The sequence below is a fragment of the Cynocephalus volans genome, chromosome 17, assembly GCF_027409185.1.
Source record: "Cynocephalus volans isolate mCynVol1 chromosome 17, mCynVol1.pri, whole genome shotgun sequence".
NCBI lineage: Eukaryota > Metazoa > Chordata > Mammalia > Dermoptera > Cynocephalidae > Cynocephalus > Cynocephalus volans.
In genome coordinates this window covers 12,754,605-12,773,804 of record NC_084476.1, presented here as the reverse complement: position 1 = coordinate 12,773,804, position 19,200 = coordinate 12,754,605, and the positions used below count along the sequence as shown (strand labels likewise).

The 19,200-nt window shown below is 38.9% G+C and overlaps 1 protein-coding gene across 1 annotated transcript in view; it reads right to left on the bottom strand.

Annotated features, from left to right (window-relative positions):
- Window positions 1–19,200, bottom strand: part of PSMB7 (proteasome 20S subunit beta 7) — a 56,130-nt gene that overhangs the window by 18,393 nt on the left and 18,537 nt on the right. Inside the window, exon 6 of the mRNA XM_063082277.1 lies at window positions 10,869–10,927. Within this exon, the coding sequence (XP_062938347.1) occupies window positions 10,869–10,927 (59 nt within the window). The remainder of the gene's footprint in view (window positions 1–10,868; window positions 10,928–19,200) is intronic.

The window sequence follows — 19,200 nt, the reverse complement described above, 5'->3', positions numbered from 1 at the left end:
AAGAGGAATCCATTTCCAGCTCATGGAGCTTTTGGTAAACGTTTCCTTCTCTGTCTCCTCCCATCTAACCCCCTTTTATTTCCTGAGACTAAATGGGAAGAATAAGATACATTTTCTAAAATTTCCTTCACCCCTTCTCTCAAATATCCTACTTTCAACTTCAACTTAAAGGCACAATACAACAGCAAGGGTGGAAATGATAACCAGCCACCACCATTAACTGGGGCTCTGGAGATACAGAGAAAGACATGGACTTGCCAGTTGAATGGATATTTAAGTGGCCATTTCTACGTCAAGGAAAATTAACGAATCTCAGTAGAATCAAATGGAGAGAAGCAATTAATTCTGAAATTCCAAGCTCTGTATAGTAGGAGGCAAAGTCTTGCTCTTCAATCATCAGGTGAAAGACCAAAGGAAACTTCCATTTACTCTATAAGATCCCACAAAATGCAAACGTGAGCAAGAAGACCCAAGAGAGTAACTTTAACTCAAGAAGTCCCTCTCTGCCTCTCCAAAGTCGGCCACCAGTGGGTTCCAATTCAGGCGAACAACTCACTTTTTAAAACGGGGACAACTCAAAATACTTGATGCTAGTAGGAAGCTTTCACCATCAAGTGTTCCTTATCACCATTTATTCTAAAGGTTTAATGGATAATTCTCCAAATCACCCACCAAACCATAAATGCCAACTTCAATCTGTTCATTTATAAAATTAACTAGTTAACACCATTGGAAATTACTATGAAGAATAATTCCATACAGGACCTAAAACCTAATGTTTTACATTAAGTAAGACCTGAGAGAAAATTATTGGAGAAAATTAATACATCTTTTGATCCAACAATAAAGACACAATTTACTAATCTAATGCTTCAGGGTTTAAGGAAAACCAATAAGCAGGAATTATGACCAAAAGCAAATGACAGAAACAGCCTCAGGGAGAACCTCTAAAAAGGACCTTTCAATATTTAAACAAATGCACAATCAACCCAATTACTGCCCAAATCCAGTACACAAAGAAGAATGTCAAACATTTCAATTGTTCTATCTAAACATTTCCACAGTTGCACTAATTCTTAATAAAGGAGTCCATCAAAACCAAAATGAGATACCAATTCACACCCACCAGGATAACTATAATCAAAAGAACAAACGATAAGCACTGGCAAGGAAGTACAGAAACCAGAACCTTTACACCCACACTGCTAGTGGCACAGACACTTTGGAAAAGTCTGGCAGCTCCACGGAAGGTTAAACATAGAGTTATCACATGACCCGCAATCCTGTTCCCCGGTATACACCAAAGAGAAATCACAACATATGTCTACACAAAAACCTGGACACCAATGTTCATAGCAGCATTACAAATAGACCCAAAAAGTGAAAACAATAAAATGCCCATCAACTAATGAATGGATAAATAAAACGTGGTATGACCACACAACGGATCACTACTCAACCATAAAAAGGAATGAGGTACTGATAAATGCTATGAAGTAATAATGCTATGAATACATGAAGTATTATGAAAATCTGGTAAGTAAAAAAAGCCAGTTGCAAAAGATCACATACTGTATAATTACATTTATATGAGATGTCCGGAATAGGCACATCTACCGAGACAGAAAGTAGATCAGTTGTTGCCTAGGGCTGGGAGGGCTGGGGGAAATAGGGAGTGACTGCTAACAGGTATGGGGTTTGTTTTGTAGGCAATGAAAATGTCCTAAAATTGATTTTGATGATAACTCTACAACTTTGTAAATATACTAAAAAACACTAAATTGTACACTTATAACAGGTGAATTGTATGAATGTGAATTATATCAATGAAGCTGTTATTAAATAATAATAATAAGGCGTCCAGCATTTTCAGACTAGAGGACCTAAAAAAAAAAGTCAAAACACCTAGTGACATATCACAAGTTAATCAATAAACTCACATTCTAATAGTAATTTTTTAAAAGCTAGAGATAACAATAAACAAAAACGTCAGCACAAATCCTTAAAAGCATTTAATAAGAAAGAATTTTGGCTCTAACTACATATACATTTTTTCCCAGACATACAGGACACCTAAACAGATGTAACAACCAGACAAACATAACCGTAAAATCTAAAATAGACAAGTGAGTGAAGTTCAGCTCATTAAGCTGACGCCTATTAAAGTGTTACAAGAAAAACAATCTTAAGCATCATCAACACTGATAGAAAAATCATTGTTTAAAATAGTTACTGAAGGTCAGCTTTTTTTTTTCTTTTAATTTTGCATTTACTTAAAACTCTGTGTTTGATGCCAACAGGGTTCAAGTTGCACAGGAAGGTGCTTCGGCTAAACAGATAGTCTTCCTTGATCTCCATTGTCTGCTGTGTGGGTTCCGCCAGCAAACCTCCCAGCGAGTGGTCACCTTCCTATGGAGTCATTAAACCTCTGAATGTCAGCTGGTGGGATTATCCAGCAGCTTCCACACCTGAGCCCCGTGGCAGGGACAGAGGCATTTGGATCAAGATCACTAATGAATACAGAATTCATATGCCGCTTGTCAGGGCTCCTGCACTCAGAGTCGCACAGATGCAATCTAAATAAGACAGAGGACAGAACAATTGTTGACGAAGATTAAAAAGTTCTGGCAGTTGGGAGAAAAAGAGTACCTCATTATTCAAATATTATATATAGTCTTGCTTTCTGTTGTTGTTGTTCAAGTTAGTCATGATTTGCCTCAAATGGACAAATGCCATTCACGAATATTTAAAGATTTCTTGGTCTCATTATTAAATTTGAGGGCTATGCCATCTATACATAAGCTACATAGAGAAAACAGCTCTCTTGTAAATAATATTTGAAAACTTTGTGGGGAAAAACAATCACAAGATACTTGGGGTGAAGGATAGTTAAAAGATGGAAAAAAAATGTAGAATTCAAAGAGAACCAAAAAAGGATCTTCCACAGATAGCCAAATGACTCATTTATATTTACCAATATCTCTGTATCTCTGACTTCCTTCCACCTTTCTGCTCCTGAGTTCCTTCCAATCGCTGAGCTCACCAGAGGTTTACACACCTCCTCTGACATTTGTTTGGCTTTCTGCCGTCTTTACATGACCTCATCAGAGAAAAGGAACAGCCCAGCCCAAGCAGCCCACACTTCTGCTTACCTGGAATAAGATGTCTTCCTCACTCTGTTGTCAAAGAATTACAGGCTTAACAAAGGGGCAGAATAGCATGGTGGTTGATTATACTGGAGGGCTCTAGAGTCAGACTGATCAGGGTTTGAATCCTGACCCCATCACTAACTAGCTGTGTGACCTCAGGCAAGTTATTTGACCTCCCTACACCCCAACTTTCTTCTCTACAAAATGGGGATAACAAAGTGCCAACCTCAGAGGACTGTTGAAAAGCAAAGGAGATAATGCAAAAAAAGCTGTTAGAACACAGCATGGCATAACATAAGCACTCAACAAGCATCAACTGTGACACTTATTGCGTTTTCAATACCTTCCCCCACAATAAAAAGCCAAATCCTTTCATGGCCTGTGTTATGTGTTAAACAGGCTTCATCTACTAGCGTCAGGGCCACTACATAGGTCTGTCTCCAATATTAAAGCTTTCAGATGGGAAGGAAAGATCCTATCTATATTATGCTATAAATTGAAGCTCCAGTGGCGCAATCGGTTAGCACGCGGTACTTATATATTATGCTATAAATCACCAAACTTGATGCCTGTACAAATAATCACGTTAGTCATTGCTATGTGATGTTTGTATACTACTATTGAAAAACTAAAAAATAAAATCAGTTGCCATATTTTAGAGCCAATTTTGTATGACCACCACATTAGGTGTTTTACAGACCACATCTAATCTTCACAGCACCCTGCAGGTAGGTCTCTGGATCCCTACCTTGCCCAGAGTCATGCTGTGAGAACAGGAAAAACAGACTCATAGCCCAATCCTCCAGCTCTTAAGCCCTGTGCCCCTTTCCATCTGACTATATTGAATTCATGCACTGTTTTCCTTTGGGATCATTCTATGTGCCAAACTGAACAGATTTTTTTTAAATCAAAACAATGCAGATTTCTCACACTATTGTCCATCTGCAAAGCACAAATGAATCTGCAACTTCGATATCTTTCTACTACTGGGCTTTAAAAAACACACAGACACACAGTTACTTCTAAGATTTGCTGTCAGAACACCATGTAGGTATCAACTCTTTCATTATTTAAAGTGGATCTATAGCTGCCCACAATGACAGATTAATTCTGTTTCCTCGGTGGCTAGGTGTCTGGCATCACGTTTGTGAGGTAACCACAAGCCTTTAGGGCGATAGCTGCTCACATCTTTAGCAATCTATAAGGGCTTCTCTAGAGGCCAGCACTTTCCAAGTGATGAAATATGACTCCATAAATCAGACGGCTGAAGTGGCACTTGTATACGTCATCATCTATCTTCGTAGCTTCTCTCTAAAGGGTATAGGGTAAGAGCTCATCCCTCGGTTTGCAACCAGAGAAAGGACCATCACAGTTGGCACTGACTAAGCATGTGCTACTTAAAACTGAAGACACACTAAGACTAGGGGAAAAAAAGATCCTGCTGGTGTTAGCACGCCTCAGGCAGTGGTAGAAGCTTCAGCAACTCATCTTCAAAAGGCAAAGAGCCAGAGCTCTAGAAACCTGCAAAAATTGGCTAAGCCTGCAGTCTTCATTTCTTTAAGTTGAGCATCTTCAAAGTCTAGAATTCTAACTGTAGGGCACAGCAGCTGCCACTGCAGATCTGATCCTCTCAGCTTTTGGCAGCTCTCAACTTGAGATTCTAGCAAAAGAATTTTTCAAGTTGCTATTACTGCCTGTCATGGATTTATAAATATTGTGCACTATCTGCTGTGGCATGGCTCTCATGGGACGCCAGAGCATGCCAAATGCGTAACAGAATGAAAAACAGTTTCTATTCTTCAAATAAATGCTAATTTTTTTAACTGTGCTCACACGATGTGTTTGGTGACCAACTTCAATAGTACAGAATATGTATCAGAGATGGGGGGGGGGGAGCTGATTGTCTTTTCCAGCAGCATTCAGCTGCTACTTTCATTAAGCGTGTTTAATTAGATTCCAGATGCTAATTTGCAAGTCGATACCAGAGGGTGCAGGACAGTTTGCCTTTGAATCATTTCCCTGTGATGTGAGGGTCCTGCCGCACACCACCACCCTTCAGCGGCCCTCGCACGATCTTCTGACAATTAGTGCAAAGAGGGGACAGTATTGATCTTGACAGACTAAATATTAATCTTCTACCCATTTTAATGAATTGTAATCTTCAGGAGTTTAAATTTCTCACTGGGCCAAATGAAAACATTCCTCCATCTTACAAAGAAACTGAATGGAAGGAAAACTAACCAAAGTTATCTGATTCATTTCCTTAATTCCCTTCTCACCCTAAAATAAAATTTGTATTTTATTTTAGTAATTTTGGCAATTTTCAAGATACATATCCCCACCAAACTAACACCATATTTCCAGGTACTATGGTCAAATTCCTTATACTTAACTGGAAAATGAATTGAAAAGGCCATAGTGTGGTTATCACTAATTTCCTGATCCAGTTAGCTTGTGGGTAACAATCACAAGCAGGGGCTTCTTAAACAAGCCTTAACAATAAAGAAAAAAAATCTGGGGGAAAGGCTCTGTGCAATTCACCATCACCAAAAAATCCTCTCATACATAACTGACCCCTTGTCATTAGGTCAAGTCACACATTTCAAAAGCCACTATTCTGCTAATACACTGGTACAATGCATAAGCACCTTTGCTGATAAAAACAAAGCATGAGATTTATCACCAGTAGCTAATACAATTTTTTATGCCTTCATTTCTATTGCAGCTGAGTACAACGAACAGTAAAAGTGAAGTCATCAAACTATTCTAAAGGAGGGTTAATCTGAGAATTACTAAGTAAAGTTGGTTTTGACACCTTTTTATCCACCCATTCAACAAGCACTGGCTAAATACCTACTATGTACCAGTTAACCATGCTAGGTGTAAGGAAACAAATGAATAAGCACAGTTCCTGCCACAGAAGAACTTCCAGGCTAACAGAAAGAAAAAAACAGGAAAACAAAAATTACAAGACCACTCAAGGAAGCATCTGGGCCACAAATGGGTGAGAAGTTTTAAAGATTTTTAATGTTCCTGAAACTTACACAGTCTGGCAGTTTCTCTGCAACTCTAAACCAAGGGCTTTTACTTGAGGTAACAAAAATAAATAAATAAATAGATAGATAGATAAATAGATAAATAGATAAAATAAATAAATAAATAAATAAATAACTCTTTAGGCTTCCTTCCACTTATTATTTGTTTCAACAAAAAAGCCAAGAGTTTGTTTCATGAGTCTGGCCTAAAAATTACCATTTGCAAGATAACTCGAAATAGCAGAAGTCCATCTTAGGCATTTATGGATCCTGGCTGGGTTTACTGTTCTGCTTTTTGGACTGTAATTTCCAATGAGCATTGCTCTTTGCTCCACCTTCATTCTGCATGGGTACTTAATGGGGTGTTTGTTTTGTTGACACTGCCCCAATACTATACATTTTTTGAGACGTGTACTAGTCATCTTCCTCTGTTACCTCAAAAAGACATTCAGCACTTTCCAGATGGAAAGGAGAGAAAGTCCCCTCTATTTTCTGGGTGGTTTTTGATGACTCAGATTCTGCTTTAGCTCAGGGTTATCCTATCTCAACTCAACAAACATGCACTGAACTTCAGCAGCTGAAGAACAGAGATGATTTCTTGGCCCCTGCTCCAATGAGGAGCTCCCTCTCTCACTGGCGAGTGGTGGGGAATGCCCCTAAAAAGAGGCATGAAACAGCAGGACAGGTGTGTATGATGGAGCACAGGGACACAAATAAATGGAGAGGCGAATGGGGCAAACACCAGCAAAAGGAGTCAACAGCAAGCAAGTACACACTATAGTCAAAGAACAGTGAGCAGACAAGATTGGCTGGAGTGGACCTGTGTTCCCCCAAGTTTAATATTCATCACCCTGGATTTACACATGACGGTGATACATGAACACATAGTTCTATTAACAGTAGGCACCCATTTTCACATGACTTAAAGAAAAATATAACCAACACATTAAACCCAGGATTTCATAAACTGTATTTTAAAAATAAATTTAAATTAAGAAGATGAACGGAAGTGGTTGTGGGAAAGAGGGGGACAGGAACCTGACTGGACAGCGGCACTGTGAGGTAAAGGAAATGCTCCATATCTTGATTTGAGTGATGGTTTCAAATGCCAAAACCCATCAAACTGTATGCACCCTTAAGATACGTGCATTTTATTATATGTAAATTATACTTCAGTTTATAAATAACTGACTTAATTTTTAGAAATTTTCAAGAAAAATAACAGTACAGGTAGCACCTGGATATAACAGAAATCTTAAATGTACTGTGCAATTGACAAGTTCAAGAAAAGATACTAGCTTAGCCCTGTCCAATAAACTTTCCAGTAACTATACTCTGAAGAGTAAAAATGAATGAAATTAATTTTGTTAATATTTTTATTTAACAAATATACTTAAAATAGTACCATTTCAACATGTAATAATATAAAAATTATTAGTGAGATTTTTAAAAAATTCTTTTGTACTCATATTTTGAAATCTGGTTTGTGTTTTCTACTTACAGACACTCTCAATTGACTAGCCACACTTCAAACATTTGACAGCCACATGTGGCTCGTGGCTACCATATTGGACAGTGCAGCTAGAGACAATGAGAAAACATTGAAGGTTTTGAAGCGGGGAGGGACTTCCATTCCATAAATACTATAGTTCAGGCCCACCACTATCCAAGACACTATACAAGGTTTGTAGATCAAAAAAAAAAAAAAAAAAAAAAAAACAACAACAAAAAAAACTCCTTAGGCTTCCTTCCACTTATTATTTGTTTCAACAAAAAAGCCAAGAGTTTGTTTCATGAGTCTGGCCTAAAAATTACCATTTGCCAAATGATTCATATGTAGGATAGCCTAAAACTTCCCCCTGGCATGCAGTTCTCTGAGTGTGCAACAGTTACCGTCCCAGCCATCCATGCAAGAGGGGGTAGGCAGCAGCGCTGCTCTCCTGGGTTTCTGTTTGAGACATCTCCAGAATCCTACACCATACTAAAAGGAACTAAGCAGACTTAATCACCCCACCCTGCAGTCTCTAATGAGGTAAGAAAAAAAAGTTATGGAGAGCTTCTGGCCACAGAAAGACACAAAGTTTCTCTGGAAAGAAGAAAAAAAATGTTTGGAAATTTTAAACCAAAACATCTTTGTTTCCATGAGTTCTAAGCAAATACAGAGTCAAAAATGACACTGTAGCCAAATTCTCTTTCACAACGAAAAAGTCACTAACAGTGTCCTCTCAACTTTGCTAGGCAGACTCAGCCTTCCCTGATACTGCCTCATTTAATATTCACCAAAAGAAAGCGGTGTAGCCAGCACATGAGATACTTGATCTTCACAATTTTTTTTTTTTTTTTTTAGTGTCTATTAACATCTTCTTAGATTTTTTAAGTATTGTCTACTGACAGTTGTTATACTATATCATTTGCCCTCTGATGCCTTATTTTTTTGTGGCTGGCCAGTACAGGAATCTGAACCCGTGACCTAGGAGTTGCAAAGCTGCTCTCTAACCCACTAAGGTAACCAACCAGCCCTGCCTCCTGTTTACTTTAACTCAGTTAACCTCTGGAGAAGCAGGTACTTAATAAAGTGACTTTCACTGATTGTCAGTGTGCATCAAGTTTCAACAACTGAAGTGAATAAAAACCAGTTAGCTGAAATTGTAAATTTAAAGAATCTGAAATGGAATTCAGTCAACCTGTTTCAAGGTCTCACAGCTAATGCAGAACATGAAGTGCTCTGATTTACAAGTATAACTGAGCTAAGAAACACATTCTTCAGGTTGATAATATCAGAAGTCTTATTGAAGGAAGGCTGACATTTCCCTTTACTTCCCAAAATCACATATTAAATTCTTAGCCTTTGAATCATTTCAAATCCAAACACTAATGTAAAATTACTTTAGCAGAGTATTAAGTCACTTTTAATATACCTCATACTTTCAACTTTTTCTGCAATTCTCATTTTTCTTTAATATATGGAGGTCCCAATCAATTGGAAATAGACAAAGCTTTCAAGAAAATTTGAAAAGATTAATGTGGTCTAAAGAAGGGCTTGACATTGCTGAGGTGATTTCTAAACAAAAACCAGAGTCCATCTTCCTAAACCTTTGTTAGCGCTAATGGATTTGTAGAGCCTTAGAAACTCCTCTCCTTTAGTGAGAAGACAGGGGAGTTTTTTCTTTTCTTTTCTTTTTAAGTGACCTGGTATATCTTCTGTTTTTCCTCTTTGTATTTAAGAGCCCCAAACAGAAAATAATGCTGATATGGGAATAAATTTTCACATTGAGAAATGAGACCAGAATCCTAATCTCATTTATAGTTTATACTTGGACCTAGTTTATACTTGGACCTGTTTACTATCCTTAATTGGAGCAAGACACTATCGTTTTGAGCATAAAACACCTACTCAAATTTTATATATGTTTTAATTCCTGCAGATGCCCAAGAAAGGGAAGAAATCTAGCCCAGTGACCATGTCACTAACTTGTGCTATTCTCCCGTACCAAGGGCAGAGTGGTTACCAGCAGAAAACCGTCCTGATGATTAGTATCCGTGACCCTATGTTCTCTGGCTTTCACAGCACTTGGCCAAAACCTAAAGGATAGGGAGAATTTCAGAGCTCCAATGACACTTGGTGCTCCAATGACAAGAAGATGGCAAAGGAACAAAATATTTTTAAAATGCAGTCTTCTCCAAAGACAATTAGACATAAAGCATTGTCAAAAAGTAATTCCCAGAGATATCCTTTGGTACGTAAGCAAAACAATACCACAAAGTCAGAAACAGCAGAAATCTGTGTATTGAGAAATAGGGTAAATAATTCATAAACTGCCTACTAATTCTTAAAAAGTGGAGACTCCCCATCAAAAAATTAACCACCACCAAAAAACCAAGAGCAGGCGATGAAGGCTGCCTTCAGGACTTACATACCTACATTGCTGGTTTAGCACAGTGGAGGAATAATGTGGCACCGTGAGTGTCCAAGCATACTGAACACTCCTTTGAAAGTGACAATGGAAGATCTATAAAATTGTTCATGGAGATTTGAGAGGATGGGGGTTGCTTTATGGGGGGGCACATCTGTCATTAAAGCAGACTTAGGTAGAATGTCATTCAGAAGACACCACCTCCCCCACCACCAAAGAAAAGATAGTAAAAGAGTCTCATAAATATATTTGAGACACGAGATCTATTATACTCTATGAAGACTCCACCACACACATGACCCCGTCCCCATCTTCTGCCACATGCAGAACAATCAATATGGATTTTTAAAACTGCCCCCCATTTTCAGGTCGGGTCTGTATGACATGCAAAGACATACACAGTTTCTCTATTCTTAGTGAGAGAACAGAAAAACCTGTCATTTTGAGATATCGTGACACAGAAAGCTTAGTGCACAGGAAAACATTCCACACTACAGCAGCATTTACAGCCAAGAAGATTCCTAGACAGCCCAGAGCAAAAGCTGAACAACGCTGGCTCCCCAAACCCAAGGGAGGGCACGGCAGGGCCACTACAAAAGGAAGCTTCCCAAGTAAACCGGTCTCCTCAGCAAATAGACTATCTGTGCCAAAGAGCATTCCTATTGATGACAGAGCCGCACAAGCTTTGGAGGGATCCTCTATCAATTTGCAAATATTCAACATAAAACTGGAAAAATATCTGAAGAATAAAACTGCTGGGACTTACATACCTCCATATCTGGCCTAAACTTATCTTCAAACACAGCCATTGCTGCCAAGGAGCCAGAACCTGTAAGAAAAAGATGCACTTTTAGTGTATTTTACCAACTCCCAGCTTCTCCATCTCGAGTTTACCTCGGGGCAGCAAAAATAGCAAAACACGCCTGGTGTCACATTCAAGTACAGTGTAAATATTAATCCTATAGGGCCACATAAACAAGGTAAAAACAGTGCTCTTCAAAAGCCTGCAGTCACACTTACCACTATCTCAGGTAAATCTGCAATTGGCCCTAGTTCTGCTACGGATGGGTATAATTGTAAATTATTCACAATAAAATGCTAAAGCATGAAAATAAGGTTTTGGACAACTCGTATTTTGTCAAAAAAATGAATGCCACATAATTTCATATATCCTATGCTGTGAGTCTTGTGCTCTATATTGTGCTTTGGCAGACTGCTGGGTATAGCACTAAATACCAAGCCAGTTAGAAAGAATAGATTGTTTTAATGAGCTGGCCCTGGTAAAGTCACCTTGACACGCAGGGAAGAAACTACTACACCAGCAATGGTAATAGGACTGCAAGCTGCAGCCACCAGGTTATTCCAGCTACAACTGTAAAACACTTTATTATGTGGCATTTATTTGGAGCTATTATTTTTAGTTTGTACTTTGAAGAGTAACAGCTGAGTAGACAAAATGACAGACAAAGAAACAAAAATTTATTATCACAATAGCAAATGGCTGAAAGGTTATGCTGCATAGATATTAACAGATAGCAAATTTATCCCTACGAAAGTAGGATGTAAAGGCATTACAAATAAGTATGGCTCCCGTTGAATGTTACAGAAGGCAGCTCAGCATTATTTGAATTTTAAACTTGCTTTGTTCAGAAACCAGAGAATCTTTAGAAAATCATCATCTTGTCTTTACAGGGTCCTGGCAATATTTCAGGATACTCTACTTTTGGAGAGAGGATAGAGTTGCCCACAATTTTTTACTCCAATTAGAAGATTTTTTTGGCATTTATTACTTTTTAACTTGTTTTGCATAACACTATCTATTTAGCTGGGTCACAGGGAAAACCATATTTTCTATTTAAAATGATTTGTGTACATCGCTTGACCACCTCAATGGTTTAGCAAAGGAAAAAGGCAGCGATTAAACAGTTTCAAATGAGGTGTCCTGCTGATTTTATCAAGTCTGCTGAATGTATAATGAAAAAGGAGAAGCTGACAGCAATGCTGCATTGAGAAAATACAGACTACCTTATCTGAACCATTTAAGGAGGACCAATTATAGATCAAATTTAAAGGGTAGAAACAGCAGATTTACAGACACAAATCAATGAACATGGTAATCCCGATGAATATGACAGATACTCCTGTTACTGAACATTGCCGCGGTTGAGGATCATTACCTTCACAGTACCGGATACATCACATCTAAAGCAGTAGGAAGCGTCAAGTGTAGACCAGCATTACAAGCAATGACTATTCATTTAGGCTTTGGGAGCAAAAGGCAAACTTGTTTCCCCCTCTCTCAATGTTTTTGTTTCTTTAAAAAAAAAAAAAAAAAACCTAAAGTGGTAATCTAAAGGGATATTAAAAGCCCTTTGGAAAGGAGAGAGAAATTAAACAGATGAAAAAAACAGACATATATGCAAGAACAAATTTACCAAAACAAACCTCTGAATTTCAAAGTAAACACTGTCCTTGAAAATGTGGTAACCGGGTCAAATTCCACCAACACTTTATGAATCACCTATTTACTCTGAGATTCAGGGGACAAGGGTGTAACCTAAGTGTCTATTTTTAAGGCACAGGTGAGAACCAGTCTCAGACTAACTAGTAAAAACGAGCTGGTTTTGTGTGGGAAAACAAAGGACAGCTGTCATGAAGAAACAAGAAAATTGCAAATGAGGAAATCTCAGAAAAAAATATTTCTAGATACAAAATACTTCTGCAGAACATCCAACAGCAGGCTTGCCTTTTCCAACATGGTCCAGAAATATCTCTGAGAAGAGCCCAAGGGTAAACAGACCAGAGGCACAAAATAAAAATTAAAAAAGGACAGAGAAGGGCAGGCATTTACCTATGAGCTAACAACTTTGTGGAAAACTGTAATGAATTATTGTTAAAAGAGAAAACCAAGCTTACCTTAAAGGCATTTTTCTTTAAAAATTACTAGCTGTTTTTTCTCCTTTCCTTGGTAGTTTCACAGTAGTTTTTACTCTATTCTTTTTCCTAGGCACATATATTTCCTTCTGCTCAACTGCATTCAATATTTTAAGAAATGAAAAATATTTCTCTCCCAATATAATAATTCTTCCTTTATCGAAAACATTTTTTTCCTGCTTACAAACAACACTACAGACAAAGTTTCTGTAGAAATTACATACTAGACTCTTAGAACAACAAGGGTCTCTCCAGTGGGGGAGCCTCTCCACATTACCAGAGATTGGTGATTTTTTTTTTTTTTTTTTGAGAGGTGGAAGGTGTAAGACAGGTAAACACAGAAAGGACACAGGGGCTATTACTACACTGTATTTCTGGCTTCTCCTTTTTACACCTTGACCCCTAAGACACACACATACGAAGCTGAGAAATTTTCTGGAAAGCAGGAGTTTCTTAAACTGCCTGATTCTACTTTCTCTGAAATCAAAGATAAGCAGGCCCCAAGATGAACTTGAAAAATAGGGAAATTCAACATTTAAAATAATTTCTAGTTTGGATCGTTGCACCAGTTAGCCACAAATAATAAGAAAATAAAAATTAAAAATAAAAATAATTTCTAAATCACGTTGCAAATTTGCTCCTGCTCACAGCTTTTTAGGAAAGGAAGCCTTTGGCGCCCCCTTTTCAGAAACACACAGAAGTGCTAGGAGATGAAGTACAATTAACTTTGTCTACAGGTTTCCAGGTAACTCAATGTGTGTCTGCTATGTAGAAAAGTGGGATGAGAATTTCAATATGACTGCAGTTGCTCAAAGTGGCAAGAGAACAAGATGTGAGTTCTCACATAATTTCAAGGCAATGCAGTGGGGGACATGAGGGGAAAAAAAAGATGGTAAACTCAGAGACTACTATTCTTTAATAATTTTATTCGTTTCCTAAATAGTGGTCCAAAGCCCAAAACTATATACAATAAATCATCAGACAGATGCCATACTATAGTACAGCTGCCTACAAAACATTCAAATATGGTATCCCACTTTCTCAATAAGCCATTAATAATGCCCTGAGACATTCCATTATTTCAACATCTACCTAACCTGGCCTGTCTTTATACACAAAACCAAGGCAAAATCTTTTGAAGGATCATTTACCCTGATTTTCTATTCCCAAAACAGGAACAGCTTGGACATCAGAACTGTCTGGTATCCTGTTAAGGAATAAATGTACAGAAAAGCCAGGAGACAGTGTGCCCAGCACAGGGACCTCTGCTTTACACAGCAAGCGTGTCAGGTGAAGGAAATGGGTGTCAGAGGATATACTTTCCACAGATGCAGGCTGTGCTCTATGGGCAAGGGCATCAGGCCTGCCCTCAAAGAACTTACACTCTGGTAGGGAGGAGAAGACAGCCCAGGGGAGAGCAACACGGGCACCTTGCTGAGCACCCATCATGTGCCACACATCATATTTTACTGTCATTTAGTCATCCTCATAGCAACCCATTAAAATGATAAGGCTTCTTGTCTAGGTTTACAGGACTAACAAGCACAGGGGCAGGATTCTTGTCTCAGCTGTGACCCTAAGTGGATCTCTCATACAGAAAGTTCTGTATCCAACAACACAGTTCAGAAAAGACATGCACCACCTTCCGTACCAGGTCTCTGCCTCCCTCGGTCCCCTCCTCCTCTCAGCACACACACATGGTACAACACCACACTGACAATAATTTCCTAAATGCTCATGCCATTTCAAGCCTATCTCACCTTGGCATGTGGCAGTCCCTTTGCCCCCTTGACAGTCCAAGGAACTCCTAGTCACCCTTCACACCCCAGCTGAGAGATCACTTCTCCCCAGAAGCCTTCCTTGATCACCTCTACACCCCCAGGAAAGGTTACCACTCTCATCTCTGCAACGTGTCCATCCTTTTATCTCTGCCTCCCCATACCTAGCAGTCTCTGGCACACAGCAAGCATTAAACAGATACTTCTTGAATTAAGCTGCACTGAATTGTGAATATAACTGTCCAAATGAAGGAGCCAGGCAAACTCTGAGCTGACCCTGAAGGAGTGATGATAGCAGTAAATGCCCTGATAAAATGTAAAAGAACATTTATTGCCTAATTTACCACACCAGGCTGAATATAAGACAAATTCAAATATAAAGCAAGTTCAATTTTCAAAAAAGAAAAGAAGGCTTTAAAACCACAAAATCATGTCCTATTATATGTCCTAGTCTGGTCCAAACCACTGTGATGTCATAGGAGTGACTGCCCTTCCTGGATTTCTGCATTCTACTACCAAAGCTGCCTCATCAGTAGTTTCCACGTAGCTGCTTCTTAGCAACCTCCACCAAGTCTGCCTTTTTCAGCTCACCCACAGTTACTGAGTGTCGCTTCCAGAACAAAGCTCTTTAATACCAAAAAACAAGGTGCAATTCAGTGACCAGCATTTAGAGAGATAACTATGTGGAAGACACTGTGATGATTACCTAGTCACTTTCTGACTTACCTCCTGCATCCACTGTCCTGCCCCAAGCTCACCCACCCCCTACCCTGCTCAACCACTCCCAACGCCCAACCCACTCAGGAGCAGGGCTATAGAGCAATAGGGCTTGGGGAAGGACACACAACTTGGCCCCCTACACCAGCAGGGGCCAGGAACTATGCACTCCCCCAGCCACGGCAGCCACTCAGATGGGCACTGCCTCGCCTCGGCTGCCCCAGCTTGGGGCTCATTAAAAGAACTCCTCCTGTACCCGCTGCCCTGTGGAGTTCCAGAAAGAGAACACGGCCGCTCCTCGTCTCGCCTGGCAGGGCCTGACTCCCCACAGCCTTCAAGACAACGCTGTAGGTTGCCTGTGTCTACTGACCTCCAGGAGAAGATTTTCCCAAGCACCAGTGCCACAGGGGCCACACCTCCAGCCAATCTTGTAAAATAAACTATCTGTTCTCATTAATAGCAGGCCCCCGACTCAAAAAAAAAAAAAAAAAAAAAAAAGACGAACTTCTGTAAGTAATATAGAATATAAGACCTAAAATTCAGAAAAATATGTGCAACATACAGAATATTAATAACTAAAGAGTTCACAGATAAATAATACCAATACTCCAACAGAGAAAAAAACAGAGCAGTTTACAAAGAAAAAGGGCAGAGGCCTATCATATTTCGCAACACTGTTCAAGTTCACGAGCAATCAAAGAAATAGGAATTACAATACAATAACTATCTTTTGCCTTTTAATTATAAAAGATTATAAATAATAGGCAGTGCTGACAAAGGCGCAGTGAAATGGGCACTCTAACACACTGAGAAGCAAAAATGGACAGAACTTTTCTAATGGGCAATTTAGAAACATCAACTGGAAATCATAAAACTATACATACCCACCAAACCAGCAATTCTACTGCTAGGGGGTTATACTAAAGAAATAAATGGACAAGTCCTCAAGTCATGTATATAAAAAGACCATTGTTGAGCTTAGCCAAAAAAAAAAAAAAAAAAAGGCATGGAGGTAAATGGTAAATGTAAAGGTCCAACAATCAAGAGATGGGAAAACAATAAAATACTATATAGTCATTAAACGACAAAATAGAAGTATATTTTTTTGGCAATAAAAAGACGTCCATGATATCATATTCAGGGGAAGAAAAACATGTTCCAAAGCAATATTAACAGATATGCTTATGTAATATATATTATATAAATCTGGAAGAACATAAATCAAAATATTATGCTTATTTCTGGGTAGTGCTATTTTCTTTTTGTTTATTTTTTGTTTTCTTCAAAGAGCATGCATTACTTGCAATTTTTTAAGGTATAAAAACTTGGAGAAAATCCAACATTGTGAAAGGATGAAAAAAACAAGCAAAAGACCAAGACCTTGCTGGCTGTCACAGTCTTTCTGTACAAAATCAGCAGCAGGCAGCTTATTCCTTAAATTTGTACACAGGGGCCTGAAGGTCAATCCACGCGTGAGTCAACAATCCCAATGAAAGACAACAATCAATCATCCCAAATAAACAAACACACCAGGTCTCTCTTTACCACAGTACTTAGGAGGGCTTCCTTAAGACTGCTTTAGCAGTAAAATCATCTTAATAATAAAGTCCTTTGAGCGTATCAGAGTCAAAGCAGACTCCATTTACTCAGAAGTGTACTCTGCAGCAAAGTACTGAACAGGACACAGCAAACACAGCTGCCACAGACATACACGGTATTTAAGAAATTTCAAAGCACAGTCACATGGGTTTTGTTTGCTCTTCAGACATGGCAGGTAGTAGTGGTCCCATTTTACAAAAGGGGAAACTGAAGCTCAGAGATAAGGAACTTGTCCAGATCACATAGCCAGTGATTAGCAAATCTGGGATTTTGAAGCCAGATCTTTCTGAAGTTGAAGTGTGCAATGTTCTTTCCATTCCACCATGTTGCCTCTTAAATAGCAAAGCCAAATGCTTGAAATCAAGGTTATTAGCAAGTAAGCCTAGAAGAAGCAGCCATCTTTTTGTAGCTCCCCATCTCAAAAAAGCATGCTTTCTCATTTGCCTTTTCTTCAGATTTCAGCAGAACGATTACCACACATCTGGATATAGTTAATTTGTGTTGTTTTGCTTAGAAATTCAAACAAGGCTGAAATTTTAGTTAAATATTTTAAATGATTAAACGCATGACATTCACTGCTTAGCAATGCCACTCATCAAGTATCTGTTCTAAAAGCATTTATTTTAAAATAGACTCATTGAAAAAAAAAAAGTGAAATTAATCTCTATTTTCTAAAACCTCTGAAGGTGTTTTCGATTTGAACCTAACTTTTTCTGAGGAAACAATCCAACTCAGAACAAAATCTGAAACGTATTAAGAAAATGTCACGATCTAGATATTGCTTTTACTTGGTTCTATAAATATGACTTGGGGATAGTGGTTTTTAAAAAAAAACATTTTTTTAATATATCAGAGTTCACTAAAATACTAAATCAAACATAGCAATTCTATAATCTATGTTATTAGGTATGCTAAAGAAACAATAAAAGACTGAAAGAATTTTCTAAAACCTACTGCTCTAAGTCAAACTCTCGGAAGGACCTGAAAACCAGCAGGTGGAAATCTGCTTTTTCTATTAAGATCTTTGCTCACAAACTCTCAGACTGGGGAAGGGGAAAGTATTTACTGAGGGTCTTTTAGATCCTAGACCCTAACTCAAGTGTTGGGGGCATGTCCCCATTTTACAAGTAAGGAAACTGAGGCTCAACTAGTTTCAAATAATTTGCCCAAGGCAATACAGTCAATAAAAAGTAGAGCCAAGATTTAAATTTAGGTCCTATGGTTCTTAAGCCCATGCACCTTCCAGAAAGACAACTTTCCATTCTTCCTTCAAAGAAATCATTCCCAGGAGCCCACTAGGCGGCAGGCTCTGGGAACAAAGATGGGCAGGAGGTAGCACAGCTCCGGTGCTGCCCAGCTGCTTTCCCTGGACACATCACTCCGAGCTCTGCAAGGATGTCAAGCTGCTCTAGGAGGCACCCTCACATCAAGCACAATGAGAATGTTGCCTCTAAAACTGTGCAGTGCAATAGCCCTACCGTCTTAGTGTCCCTTCCCTGCACAAAAGGGATGATGACAGTATGCGTCTTTCCCCAAAAGTGACCGTAAGGGTTGAATGAGACACCACACGTAAACCACAATGCCAGGGACATAGTACACGCTCAATAAAAGGTAGCCATTGTAATTACTCTAAGACAAGATCCCCTCCACCAGCAGCTATTTTATATAGTCATTCTCAACAAGTCCCAGGGTTGGCAGCTTTAAAGGAAACAGAAGTCTTCAAATTTTCTTCTCTCAAAGTCATGAAGTTTTGAGAGGCAGCAGGAAAGGGATTTCTACTGCTTTTCCACAAATTAATTTAACCAGATAGTCTTAGGAAAAAAGCTGCTCCTTCTGCTAAAGAGCGGTCCATTTTAAGCACCCAAGGACCTGCATGCCACTGTGGCCTGCCAAGGTGTAAGATGTATGCAGCGATAAGTCACACACAGAACCTTCTAATCCATCAGTGTCAGCCCTCCCTGACAGAGTGCTTACTCATACTTGCTCATTGTTAGTCAGCTGGCCACTCATCCTGGGTAAAATTTGGTGCTTTCCACAAACCCATGAATTGGGATCATTTTTCACTCCGTTCTTG